We start from the raw sequence: 14,847 nt of genomic DNA on the forward strand, positions 1-14,847 counted from the left end.
CAAAGCCAGAACAAGCTTTCCAGACGGAAAAGGGGAAGGTGCCGTCCAGGACCCCCCAGCCCAGGATTCAAAGTGGTTTCTCAGGGCTCTTAAGATAGAGACGACTTTATAACATCGCCTGTAATAGGGTCCCATAAGTTATCCTTCATAGGAAGAAGCTAGGACAGCCCTGATCAACCCAGCGTGGACGGTCACACCAGGGGCGCCGTGCGGTCTGCTCCCCACTTCACTCTCCATCCTCACCTCCCACTAACCCCTTCCTCATCCTTCATGCTCAGCAACACAGAACTTCTCTCGGCTGAGTGACTCACAGGCCCCCGCCCACCCCAGGCCTTTGCAGACACTGATCTTTCTGCCTGGGTTTTCCTTCCATTGCTCTCTGGCTTATTACCGCTACGATTCTTCAGACCTCCACTCGACGGCCACCTCAGGGAAGCCTTCACTGACCACCTCGCCAGGCCAAGTCCCCTGTTACAGGCTGTCAGGACTGTGACCCTCTGCTTTGAAGCACTTGTCACAGTTGGAATTTGACTTCTGTTTTTTTTTGTATGGTTATTTGATTAACATTCGATTTCTCCAATGCACCCAACAGTGAAGGAAGACTGAATATGCTTATTTTTGTATCCCAATACTGGCAGAATTCCTAACACGTAGTAGAGAATCACTCACTCTCTGTTGAACGATAGGTAACACCATAGATGATACAGCTTCATTAAGAGAAATTTTGCCTCTGAGAACATTCCCATCGAGTGACTCCAGGGTTTCACTGAGATATAATTTACAGGTAATAAACTGTGTGTGTGTGTGTGTGTATACACACACACATATACATACATACATACATATATTCTACAATATAAATAATTATTGCTAGTATTATATATTATATACAGGAAATAAACAGTATATATACATACATTCAACAATATTCAAAACCATTACTAGTATTATATATTATATACAAATCTATATGTAATATTATATATTATACACAAATCTATATATATACAAACCTATATTTTATATATTATATACATAGATATAAATTATTATATATTGAGGCAATTTATTGTTTTTAAGTTATATATGTATATCAAACTCAGACTTATTGAGGAATAACTTATAGAGGGTAAAATTCACCCTTTTTAGTGTCCAATCCTATGAGTCTTGACATATGCTTCTAGTCACGTAACCACCACTTAGAATGATGCATTTGTGTTTCATCCACACTGTGGTATAGAGCAGCAGTCTGTTCTGTTTCTTCTGTATGCAGCTACTACAGTTTGCTTATCCATTCAACAGCTCAAGGACCTTTGGGTTGTTTCCAGTGTTGGTGATGATGGGTAAAGCCACTCACAACACTCATGAAGAGAAGTTTATGTGAACACGTTTTCACTGCGCTTGAGTCAACCCCTAGGAGTGGCACTGCTGTTCTCCAAAGTGGCTGGACCGTTCTGCAGCCCCGTCACAGGGACTGAGAATTCTAGCTGTTCCGCATCCTGGCCAGGACTTGGTATCGTCAACTGTTGCTTGTTTGTTTAAACCTTAGCCATTCGAATCGGGTGGGTCAGGACCCCAAGAAGGAGGAAGGATACAGCAAAGGAGATGGCGTGACGGATTGCCCTGCTTCCCAGTGGAAGGCTAGTGTGTTTCAGGGGCGTGAAACTGGAGCTTTGTAGTGCATTTCTTGTCATCTCCTTGCTGGGCCCAGACTCCTTTTATTTCCTCTGTCAGATCTCTCACGATGAAGGATAGAACCTTTTCTGAGAAGAATGGGTAAACTGGGAAGTCCTCCTGGTCTGTGGTCTTGGGGGTGTTAGAAGTGCTGGGAGGGGCTAGGAGGAAAGTTTGCCATCAGTGCTTTTATTTTAAGAGCGTCTTTTCTTTGGGGAGTAAATTCTGGCTCTGGAAAGTCAGAGGAGCATAGAGTTGCCCCAAAGAGAAAAGGCCTAAAGCAAAGCTCAAGGACCCCTTCCAGCTACTGGAGTAGAGATAGAGGTTCAGGGAAGTTCGAGATAAAGCCTAGAGACCTGAACAGAGCTTCCCTGCTCTGTACCCTTGGGAACCAGAGCATGACTGGAGGTGCAGGAAGGTGCAGAGTGGCCCCAAGTGCATCCGCATAAGGAAGATCACTGATCCACCGCTAAGAAATCTACAAAATAACACTATCAAACTATGGATATCACTGCTAGGCATTCATGCCAGTTAAAAGCTGAACTGAAATTAGTGCATTTATAACCTAATCATGATTAACGGAAATAAATGAACTGTCCTATGGACTGAGTCAGGTCATGTTGTCTAATAAAGTATCAGTATGCTTAACTTTCTATGCAGATGAAGCCTTCCTGACCTGCCATGATATTCATTTTCTGTGATGAACCAGCATGTGTCCTGAGACACTAATCAGAGATTACTTTGAGTCTCTAGCACTTTTAAAGGAAAGGCCTGAATGAGAGAATTAACTTTTGCTTAACTGTTCAAACTGTTTGACATTCGAATAAAACAAAAGAACTTATACCACTAAAAGTGGAGAGCTTAGAGCACCATGACCACACACCTGTATAATTAGATTAAAATGAGACAAAATTATGAACAACTAAAGGTGCAATGCACTTATGAAACTGTCCGTATGCCTAATATCAATGGCCCAGCAAAGTTACAGAGTCCCACGGATCCACATTAGAGATACTTATACCCCAACCCATGCCCCCTGAAAGTTGGGCTGACGTAAAGTTAAACAGAAAAGAAACCTGTCTCTTCAGGTATTTTCAAGTTCCAAATTATGATTTCAAACTAATTATGTATACGCAATTCAAACATAGCTAATAAGCATGACACAATTCTTCCTAGACAACATTTTTGGCCCAAGGGAGAGAGAGGGTGAGGTGGATAAAAATACAGAATAGTTGAAATTTGCATACTGATATGAGGAAAAAAGAGGTCGGATGGTTAAAAGTGAAATAGATTACCGGAAGAAAAAAGTACTTTTCTGGCAGGTAAATCTTTCCATAGCTTAATGTGGTACAAAGTTTCTGAAGACTTCTGGATCCTGGATCCTGGAATTGCTTGCCTTTAAGGACATCATAACACTGACATTTTTCAAAAACAAATTTTGCCAGAAGACTAATACCAAGGTTTATTGTCTATATTCGACGTTTAGCATACACAAACTAAAATGTATTAACAGGGTCATTCAATACTGAAAAGATATCTAATCATTTCTAAATAATGGAGGAATGCATTTCTAAACCAAATCAGGATACTTGATCAGTTCTATTTGCACAGTTTTATTTTTACCGTCAGCATGCATTGTCTCCACAATGATTAAAAAATAGTGAGTACTTAATTCCCCTTTTTGGATTGAAGGAATCCACCTACACAACAAAATAAATAAATAAAAAGAGAGAAGGAAGACATCCTCTTACCTGGATCCTTTTCAATTTGGACCACCAGTCTTGTGTTGGAATTATCCATGTGTCTTGTACTAGAAGGGGGCCACAAAAGGGGAAGAGGTCCTGATTAGATCCCTCCAAATGACAGTTGGCTCACAGAATCAGCTGTGTGAGTGGGAAATGCAGGGGAGATGGAGCTCACATATTAAGGTGTTTGCTCCACTTTGACAAGGCTGTCGGAAGAAGGAGGGGTTGGAAGGGAGGGAAAAATACAGAAAACACACAGAGGGAAGAGATAACTAGCACTTAGGATATGGGAGATTGGCCTTCAATCTTATCAGTTCTGAGCACCCGGTCCACAAAATGAAAGCAAGCATTTGAACTGCCAATGGACTGTCACTCACCTTCAGAACTTCAGAGCAGTGCACACATAGCTATCTTTCTTTTCAAATTGATTCCAGAAAATTCGTGATTAGTAGTCTATGTCTCCACTACTTGCCTTCAAGAGTTGGGCCCATTCTTACAGACCTTTCTTAGGCTGAACTACAAGAATAAAAACAGCTCTCACAAGCTTAGGAAAAGGTGGATTGTCTGTAGCCATGGTAACCAGTGGCCGCCAGAACCAGTTTTAAACCTTTGCAGTTATGACAACCCACCTCAACTTACAGCTTTGGTAAGCAAGCCAGCCAGCCCATGGTGGCCCCTTGCTTCTGAAAGTCAGCTGGTGAGGGACAGACTCAGTCCAGACCTCTCAGGGGTCAACAGTCACTCCCCAAGTGACTGCCCTGCAGAGGGTATCAGCCCACTTATGTCTGTAAAATTCACCGGCCCTTGACCTTCAGATGTCCCGAAAACCCTTTATCAGTGCAACAGTCTGCTCTGCTTGGAGGGACTGTGCCGGACCAGCTTTGACTTATTTCAGACATTGAGTGGTGGTCTTGTCATCCTTTGAAGGATGAAATGTGAAACTGACGTCAACCACATGAAGTTGACGATATTCAACTGTTTATGACCTGCAAAAATGGCAATTTCATATGGCTAAACCATACAAGTTTGAACATAATGAGGGTCCGATCTTTACCACGTCTGGCCCCTGACTTTGCCATCCCTCTGCCCTTTGCTTTCTGTGCTCCAACCACCCTGGCTTTCTTTTTCCGCGCCTTCAACACGCCCTGACCTCCTTCTCCCTCCCTCCCTCCCCTGCATCCTTTACACCTGTTGTGTCCTCTATTTGGAGGACTTCCTTTCCAGCTCCACCCACTTTTCCTTGTTCACTCCTCTAATCTTTCCCGTCCAGCTAAGTATCACCTTCTCAGGGAAGCCTTCCTGGCACCCGCTTTGGGTGAGATTCACACTTTCATACCTCTCCTTTGGAGCACGTGTCACAGTTAATATTACTACTAAAGCTGACCGTTAACATTTATGTAGCACTTACTCATGTAAGCACTTCACCTGTATTAACTCATTACATCTTCACAACCACCTTCTTAGGTGAATATACCTGTTCTCACAGAGCAAGAACCTGAGGCACCGTGGATTAAATGTCCAAAGTCACAGAGCCCATGAGTGGTCTAGCCGAGATCTGGACCCAGGTGGGTGGCCTCTGGAGCCTTCACTCTACATCATACACATCTTTGTGTGTGTCAACTAAAAATATATATATATTCACAACCTAAAAGTTGAAAGTTATGTTTCATTTGGGGGGAATTTCTAGGAATTCAAGCCAGGGAGGCAGCATCTCAAGTAAACCCGAGAGACTGCTCCGAGGAGGTGAGGGGGTAGCCAGGATATATAGAAGTTTTGCAACAAAGGGCAGGTAGTCTGAACGTCATATTGCTAATTAAAGAAAACCAGATATCTCAAGTTAAGGAATTTAGCACTTTTCTGTGTATGGGCAGATGCTAGAGTCTGGGCTCACTGAAATCATTCCTTTGATGTGTACCTCAGCTATCTCGGGCCAGTATCCTGTGTTTTCACATCCTGAGTTTCCTCAGGGCTCACTGTAGGGAAAGGCTGCAGTCTGATGGCTGCTAGATGGCAGGTATTCTTTTCCTTCCCGAGTTCCCTCAGGGCTCACCAGCTCACCATCAATTGCTGATGACTGTGACATCCTTTGTTTACTGACATGGCAGGAAATATTCCATTTCCTTTTCTTTTTTTTTTTTTTAAGAATATTGCATTTATTAATTTGAAAAGTAGACCCAAATACTCAGCAATATTCCATTTCTCACATGATAATTTGATTACATCTGCCTCTTACATCAGACCCTAAGGACCGTGAGGTACCATTTTGCTGACATCTGGCACACAGCAGTCACTCCATTTGTTGACAAAATAAATGAATAGTCAAAGATAATACTGCTGCTGAAGTGTTCTTCTCTGATAACACCTGCTAAGAAAAAAGGAGACTGCTTCTGGATAACATTTCAATGTGATTGTTGACATACTGAGTGTGATTAACTAAATGACGAGCACTTTTTAGTGCTTAGTCTCTTGGGAATCAGAGCAGATTAAAAAGATGCTTAGATGCATCTGTATTTTAAATAAATAAGAAAGTTTGTCTTCAGAAAAAAAAAAAGTATTCTCATTTCCTCCTATGTCTCAGATATTTGAGAACCATCTAGGCAGGATCCTATTTGAGTTTTGTAAAACAGACTCTACAGATGGGTTGGAAAGGAGGAATATTCTGTTACAGCTCAAAAAGGCCATTAACCCCAGCACGATGTTCTATTACTGCTTCAGTTTCCTTGCAAATCCCCTCAGACGGGCTTTGAAAATAAAAGAGCCTGGGGTGGTAGAAAATAAAGCAAACAACAAAATTCTTTCTAATGAAGGCTGGAATCCCATGTCGGCATAGTTAGTCCCTAAATGGAATTTTAATTTCACCTTAAGACCGAGGACAAATGGAATTTTCAGCAGCAGAATAAACAATTTTTAAAGTGGGACTGCGCCAAAAGAAAGCCATTTACCAAACTCCTTACGGAATTAAAACACCTTCTAAAGCTATGTTAACTGGAAGGCTATCTCTGCAAAAGGCTTTGGCTGCAGAGTGCTAAATTCTGCTCAGCGGTAACTAAGCTAGGCTGCCTGTGTGCCCCAGGGCCTCTGGCTCAGCCACCAGACTAAGAAGGCCAACTGTCAACGATACTGCGTATTCTGAGCTTATCTCCAGTGCTTTCCTCCTGTAAATGTGGTGCTTACCACTCAAAGGTGTTAATTAGCTCAGTAATTGGATTTCTGCCTTCACGCTCCTATTGCATGAACATCAGTTCTGCTGCTCAGGGAGAAGAAGCAGGCTCCCGACTCATTCCACAATCTCAGGGGAAGTACAGAATGCTGGTGTGGTCAGGTGGGCGTCTGCGGTGTGTGCTCTCAGCCCCTGCCTGGCAAAGCCAAGGCTCATTGCTAGGCCACGCTGTCCTGAGCGCCACAGGCCGAGAGTCTAGTAATATCATTGGTCTTCCCAGAGAAACTGACTTACTCAAAGCATCCCTTTCTTATGTTAATACGGCAGGGCTGGTTCCCTCCCTTCAAGCTTTCCCTCCCTAGTCTAAATCCAGCACCTTCTGTCTTATGTGGCCTCATCTGAGGAGCTTAAATAATTTAACAGTAATTTACTTAATTCTACTGCTTCAGGTTCCAGTTTGTCAGCACACACAGACAATTTATGGGAGAAGTATTCCCATTTCTGATGGGGAAGTGTGACTGGCTGGAATGCCTGTTGATACAGCAAAGCCAGGATGGATGGACTGTAGTTCTGGGAGGGGGACCATGGACTGAACCCGCCCGCCCTGGCCAGGCACCAGAGTAGCCACTGGCATGAGTTCTCTTACAACAGGAAGTCCTGGTAAGGAACTCGGAACTAACAAGCCACCACCAACCAGGAGAATTCAGGAAAGGTCAAAAGGAGGGAGGAGACACCAGCCCATATGTCCTGCCAACCTCCCAGAACCCTTTGTGCCCGTATCCATCTTGGCTGAGAGATGCGCGCGTCACGAGGAAGGACCCCGAGTCAGACCAGATGTGGGCCGATCAAGATGATGGACCAGAGGCAACCCGGAAACTAACCCCATCACCATAAAGCCCGAGACTGCGAGCCACGTGGCAGAGCAGTCCTCCTGGGTTCCCTTGCGCTGCTGCTCTGCGCCCAGGCGCCCCTTCCCAATAAAGTCTCTTGCTTTGTCAGCATGTCTGTCTCCTCAGACACATTTCTGAGTGTTAGACAAGAGCCCACTCACTGGCCCTGGAAGGGGTCCCCCTTCCTGCAGCAGTTCTCTTCATGCTTCAGGCAGCATTAGAGAAATCTGGACATCGAGAAGGCAGCCAGACACTAAAGAAGGACACTGTCACCTTTTAAGTTGAATATATACACAAGTTTCATCCGGGTTGGTATTTTTTGATGATTTTTCCATCTATATTCATAAGGGATATTGGTCTAAGGTTTTCTTTGCTTGTGATGACTTTGTCTGCCTTTGGTATCAGGGTAATACTGGACCCACAGAATGATTTAGGAACTATTCCTTCCTCCACTCTTTTTTGGGAGATTTGAGAAGGACTGATGTGAATTCTTCTTTAAACATTTTACAGGATTCCCTGGTGGTGCAGTGGTTGAGAGTCTGCCTGCCGATGCAGGGGACACGGGTTCGTGCCCCGGTCTGGGAGGATCCCACACGCCGCCGAGCGGCTGGGCCCGTGAGCCATGGCCGCTGAGCCTGTGCGTCCGGAGGCTGTGCTCCACAACGGGAGAGGCCACAACAGTGAGAGGCCCACGTAACGCAAAAAATAAATAAATAAATAAACTAAACATTTTACAGAATTCCAGAGGGAAGCCAACTCATCCTGGGCTTTTCTTTGTTAGGAGTTTTTTGATTACCAATTAATTCCCTTTACTTGTTATAGGTCTATTCAGATTTTCCATTTCTTTTTCAGTCAGTTTTGGTAGGGTGTGTGTTTCTATGAATTCCTCCAGTTCAGCTAGGTTATCTAATTTGTTGGTACACGGTAGTTCATAGAATTCTCTTTCAATTATGTAATGTTGGTAGTAATGTCCCCACTTCCGTGATTTTAGTAATTTGAGTCTTCTCTCTTTTTTTCTTGGTCATTCTTGGTAAAGGCCTGTCAATTTTGTCAATCTTTTCAAAGAATCAACTTTTGGTGTAATTTATTATTTCTATTGATTTTCTATTATCTATTTCATTTCTCTCCATTTTAATCTTTACTATTTCCATCTGTCTGCTTGCTTTGGTTTAGTTTGCTCTTCTTTTTCTAGTTCCTTAACATGGAAGACTAATTTATTGATTTGAGATTTTTCTTATTTTTTAATTTAGGCATTTACAGCTATGAATTTCCCTCTGAGCACTGCTTTTGCTACATACCGTAAGTTTTAATATATTATGTTTTCATTTTCATTCATCACAAAATATTTTTTATTTTCTCTTGTGATTTGTTTTTTGACCCATTGGTTGTTTAAGTAGCTTTACTTTATACTTCTTTGGGAACTTTCCAGATTTCCTCTTGCTGTTAATTTCCGATTTCATTCCACTGTAGCTGAAGAACATATGTGGCATGATTTCAATCCTTTTAAATTTATTGAGGTTTGTTTTATGGCCTAACACATGGTTTATTCTGGAGAACTGTCCATGTGCATTTGACAAGAACGTCTTTTTAAAAACGTTTGCCTTGTAAAATACTCTGTTAAAAGGATGAAAAGACCAGGTACAGACTGAGAGAAAATATTTGCAAACCGCATATCCAACAAAGTGCTAGTATCTAGAATATATAAAAAACCCTCAAAACTCAGCAGTAAGAAAAGCAAAACAAAAAACCCACAAAGAATCCAATTAGAAAGTGAGCAAAGATGTGAACAAACATTTCCCTGAAGAGGACATACTGATGAAAAATAAGCTCAGAAAAAGATGTTCAGTGTCATAAGTCATTAGGGAGATGAAGATTAAAACCACAGGGAGATATCACTATACACCCATTAGAATGGCTAACGTATAAAATAGTGAAAACATCAATATACTTGCAAGGATATGGAGAGACTAGATCCTTACGCATTGCTGCTGGGGATGTAAAATGGTGTCACTCCTCTGAAAAAAGTTTGGCAGTTTCTTTAAAAAAACTACCATGGGACCCAGCAATTATATTCCTGGGCAATTATGCCAGAGAAGTGAAGACTTATGTTCACCCAAAAACCCATAGACAAATGTCCCTGGCAGCTTTATTCATAATAGCCCAAAACTGGAAGCAACCCAGATGTCCCTTAGTGGGTGAGTTGTTAAACAGACTGTGGTTTCCATACTATGGGATACTGCTTAGCAATTAAAAGGGGCAAACTGCCGACAGACAACAACCTGGAAGGATCTTCACTGAACTATGGTGAGTGAAAACAGCCAATCCCACGAGGCTTAAACACTATATGATTCCGTTCATATAAAACTCTTGCAATGACAAAATTATAGAGTTGGAGAACCGATTCGTGGTTGACAGGAGGTAAGAAGGAGGGAGGGGCAGAAAGGAAGAGTGTGTGCCTATCAAAGGGCAGCAGGAGAGGTCTCTGTGGGGATGGACATGGTCTGTACCTTGACTGGACCAACATCAATATCCTGGTGATCGTTTTACAAGACGTTAACACATGTAAATTGGATAAAGAGTACATGGGGAGATCTCTTTTGATTCTTTCTTTCTACTCCATGTGAATCTATACTTAGCTTTTAAAAGAAAAAGTTTAATTAAAAAAATCTCCATAGCTAATAGCAGGCCTGAATTCCGTGACTACAATTCATTCGTGTGAGATTCTCATCTCTCACCCTAACTTGCTTGCATCACAAATTAGGATCACTTCTCCCATTTCAGTCAGAAAAATCCAAGACTCTCCAGCACTCCAAATACAGGAGAAGAAGTCCAACTATTCATTCACTGGGAAGTCATAAATATTTAGGGGGTGAAAAGTGTTTCTTCTCTTTCTGCAAATGCAACTAATAAAAACAGTAATAAAAAAATCTAGCTGCATGTGGCTGGGCAAAGAGTCAGCCAGATGGGGAACTGAAAAGATGGAGATGCAGAGGATTGTAGCAGATTCGTAAGGATTAAATGACCAGGGTGTTGCTGGTTTTTTCCCCAGGATTAACATGACTGATTTAAGGTTTTGACTTCTGGGTGCTACAGCTTCCTGGTAAAAAGAGGCCCAATGTTTGACAGTGTTTTATTTAGAGTTCCGGGTGTTATTTCTCCTGGAGATGAAGACACATTTATTTTTTCATTAGTTACCAATGGTACGCACAGAATTTGGATCAAGATGAGCACACAGCAAAAAGAAACGTCAACCCTTGGCAACGGGACTGCAGGATTTTGCAGTGACATGCGCAGCCCTGGTGAGTTACATCTAGATCCTTCCGTTTTCACAGCCACTTGTGTCAGGAGAGACACAACTCGAGAAGACACGTTCTCCGAACATGAAGCCCGTTAAGACACGGTGCCGTTTAGTCCTCAAGGGATGTGGCACTTATTAAAATCACAACAGCTCTGTTTTCTGCTGAGATGGACTTCACTTTTCCTTTGCTATTTTATTCACTCCTAAAGTATAACATTGTACCTCACCCGCACTCAGTCTTCAGATCTGTTACAAAATCAAGTTCAACTAAAAGGATGCTCCTAATTCTACCATCACCATGTGGCACCTGATCAAATCAGTTACACTGACTAAAATTATAAATAAAGGTATTTATGCAGGTTTGACATCTCATGTTTGCTTTTTTTTTTTTTTTTCTTTTTTTGCGGTACGCGGGCCTCTCACTGTTGTGGCCTCTCCCGCTGCGGAGCACAGGCTCCGGACGCGCAGGCTTAGCGGCCATGGCTCACGGGCCCAGCCGCCCCGCGGCATGTGGGATCCTCGCGGACCGGGGCACGAACCCGTATTCCCTGCATCGGCAGGCAGATTCTCAACCACTACGCCACCAGGGAAGCCCTCATGTTTGCATTTTTAATGATGGTGTACCCTATGCAAAATAATTCGGCCTGGAAACAATACACAAACAATAAGGCAGGGGAACCCCAAGAATAAGACTGCAACTTTACGTTGATAAATCTGATTTCTGTTTCTCACTTGCTTTATGACTTATTAAATTATTGAGGGATGTAAAGGAGAGAATCACATAATCCTTCTGATCCTCAGTTTTCTGAGTGCATAAAATCGCAACTAAAACATAGCACTTTTGGTAGGAAATTAAAATACAGAGTCCTTTCTATGGCAGTCTACTACAAAATTAAAAAAACTAAGATGTCACTTTAACCTTGTAACAGGCCTGTTACCCAGGGTCATCATGATTGACAATGGATGAACAGAAAAGAGTTTTGATATCACCACATCAGTACTTTTTATGGGGAAAAAGAAATAGTATTTTTTTTATTCTAACAGTGTTTTTCAAATTTAATTTTAAATATTAAAATTGTGTTGAATCTTGGCTCTGGGAGCACAGGGACCAGAGTCAACAGAAAATGAGTTCATTCACCTCCTCCAAGTGTCTGCCACCTGCCCCAGCTTTTCCCCCAGACAGTGTGACAATGACAAGAAAACCTCCTCGGAAGGCTTCCCAAGTGGCTCTCCTTTGCCCATGATAACTTTAGCTAGAAAGCTAGCGTTCTATTATGTTTGGACGGCTCTTAAAATTAATCGTTTTTAAATTTTCATTTTCTATGCAATTTTAAAATCCACTAAGAGCTTTCTCTCCTTTCTCTCAAACCTCAAAGTACACCTCTCTCCAAAGCCTTCCCTGTCTCTAGGAAATTAAGCTCCAACCACACAACCTCCAAAACAAATAATTTTTTAAAATGTAACTTAGTAAGACATTACAAATCAGAAAAGGAATATAATACATTAAATTGCCGTTATTCTTATCGGGTAATATTTTTTCTAATTCTCATGTATGCGATTATTTTTCCATTATTGGTCATTTTTCATTTAAACAAGCTTGATGGGGAGCATCTGTCTACTTAATTACCTTTACAGAGAGAGGCAAACACAGTAATCCAGACACGAAAGAGCATTCTAAACCCTATGGAGTGATGATAGCAGAATGTTTCCAAAGCGACAAGGAAAAAAGAGCATGGCTTCCTATGTTCACATAATGCATTAATTTCATTCATCAGCCAATAGTATCATGAAGCCCGAAACAGCAACCACACGCAAAGCCTGGGTCAGGTCTTGGCTTTCAATAGTGAGGGACTGAAGCCAGCCTTGGAAATACGCTCAGGGTTTTGTGAATGAAAAATGGCACCTGCCACATCAGTAGACAAAGGATGTGGCAGCCATCAAGCCATCACACTACAGCCGCCCAGACGGTGCGCCCTGAGGGAACTCAGGATGGAAGCAAACAGGATGCCCACCACCAAGCTCTCAGCCACTGCAGCCACCCCCAGACGTGCACCCTGAGGAGACTCAGGATGGGAAAGAACATGACACTGGCCCTAGATAGTTAAGGTGCAGATCAAAGGAACGATCTCAATGAGCCCAGACTCTTGCATCTGCCCATATAGAGAAAAGCGCTCTATTCCTTCACTTGAGATGTCTGGTTTGCTTTAATTAACGGTAACCCTTTGATGTTCTGACTACCTGGTTTTTCTTGCAAAAACTCCTCTCTATATCCTGGCTCCCCCCTTACCTCTTTGGAGCCATCTGAGAGGCTGACTTCAGGGCTCTGGGCTAGGGGCACTGCATGGAAGGACAGTAGGGCCCCTTGGGGAATGAACTCCGAGGAGAAGGCAAAAAAAGGAACAATAAAACCAAATACCAAGAACCTTCAAAAAGGATTGTATGACCTATAGTGACAGGTGATATCACTAATACTGAAAGCTTCCTACATTAATTTTTCTGGCAAAATATTCTTTTATAATACAGTATATACTTCCTAGGTGTAGGGGTGGTAAGGGAATGAGGCCAAAATGATCCTGTCCCAACACTAATATCTTCTAAGGGTGCATTAGCAAGAAACGCAGAAGTCCTCAGAAAGTCCTCGGAATAAAACATAATTCTCAACTTTTCAGTTGTGCATGTTTTCGGTCGACAGTAACAAGATTAAAGAGCGCCCCCTGCCATGCCATGACTGCAATGGTAAGGAGTGAGTCTTAAGCTAGAGCCTCAAATGCATTAGTCCCCCAGGACTCAGAGGGGTCACCCCACAGCCCATATGGGTCCTCCCATGTCTCTGTCGGCAACGGGGACGGCGTGGCCAGTAACGTGCACTTTGCGTGTTGGCTGATCACAGCAAGGCCTTCGAGAGGGCTCAGGGTTCTTGGTGCTGGGGAGTGAACCCTCACTGTGCAGATACCTCCATCTGCCCAGAAAATCTCCTGCACCAGGAACGTGTGAGCCCTGCAGTGAAAGGGTTTGAGGCAATGCAGATTTAAAAGCTGAAGCCTTCTGCCCTCCTTTGTTTAGAATCAATCAATCCCATCTCCAATACATCCTTAAAAGCTGAAAAAGCTGCCAGGCCTGAGAAGGGCTCTGCCCTTGTGCTGTGCTAGGCTGATACTCCCTGCAACCACCCATCAGCCGGACTCTGACTCCCGGGTGACCTTGACATGTCGAGTCAACAGCACCAGACGGCCGGAAGCAGGTGGGCAGGTGCAGCTCTTCCGGCAGGCGCCCGGTCAACTTCACTACTCTGCACTTTCTAGATTCTGTAACTGCTCAGCAGGATGGCACAGGACTCTGAGTAAAATTATGCACTGCAGCATAATGAATAATAAGCTCAAACCAGCGCTATCTGAGAAATGCAACACACTGGAGTTCCTCAAAAGCGGCATGCTTCTGGAATACATTTGCATGATCGCTCATCACCACACCCGAAGTGCCAACCCTTACCCCTGGGTACGTGTGTGTGAGCTTTCTCATCCGTCGGCAAAACAGCAGGATGGGGCCAAGTTCATCATTTAGTGTTGCAGACATGACAGCATTCAGACATAGACCTGGGTTTCCAGTTGAGCAGATCCAAGGCAGAGAAGGGAGGTGGAAGGACTGATTGAGACACAGGGTGTATCAGCCAGAGAGCGAGGGAGGCTCAGACTCCTGTCTGCCCCTCCACCCTTCTCTGGAATTCTAGACTATGTAGACTCACAGAATTACGGTGCTGAAGGTCTTGCCTTCGTGCTGTCATCCCTCCGAATAGAATTATGAAGGGAGGATCCCTTCGAAAAAAGCCGTCACTTGCTTTAAGTACGAGTCTCTCGATTTCAAGTGACAGAAAACCCAACTGGAAATGGCTTAAGCAAAATCTGGAACTCACTGGTTCACACAGCTGAAAGGTCAATGGAGCCCAGCTGGACTCAGGGGCTAGGGTGCGTGGTGTCATCAGGAATCATCCTCCACATCCCTCGGCCCTGCCCGTCTGCTGTGTTCTCAGGCCAGTTCACACCTCGTGGGGACAAAAAGGCTGCCAGCAGCATTAGGCTTGCA

General features: G+C 43.3%; 1 protein-coding gene across 1 annotated transcript in view; it reads right to left on the bottom strand.

Moving 5' to 3' along the window:
• Positions 1 to 14,847, bottom strand: part of PCNX2 (pecanex 2) — a 278,237-nt gene that overhangs the window by 56,282 nt on the left and 207,108 nt on the right. The window contains exon 24 of the mRNA XM_089897420.1: positions 3,426 to 3,484. Within this exon, the coding sequence (XP_089753546.1) occupies positions 3,426 to 3,484 (59 nt within the window). The remainder of the gene's footprint in view (positions 1 to 3,425; positions 3,485 to 14,847) is intronic.

Source organism: Delphinapterus leucas, chromosome 16 (genome assembly GCF_059928025.1).
Source record: "Delphinapterus leucas isolate spDelLeu-1000000601 "Yukka" chromosome 16, BTC_Dleu_Yukka2, whole genome shotgun sequence".
Classification (NCBI taxonomy): Eukaryota; Metazoa; Chordata; class Mammalia; order Artiodactyla; family Monodontidae; genus Delphinapterus; species Delphinapterus leucas.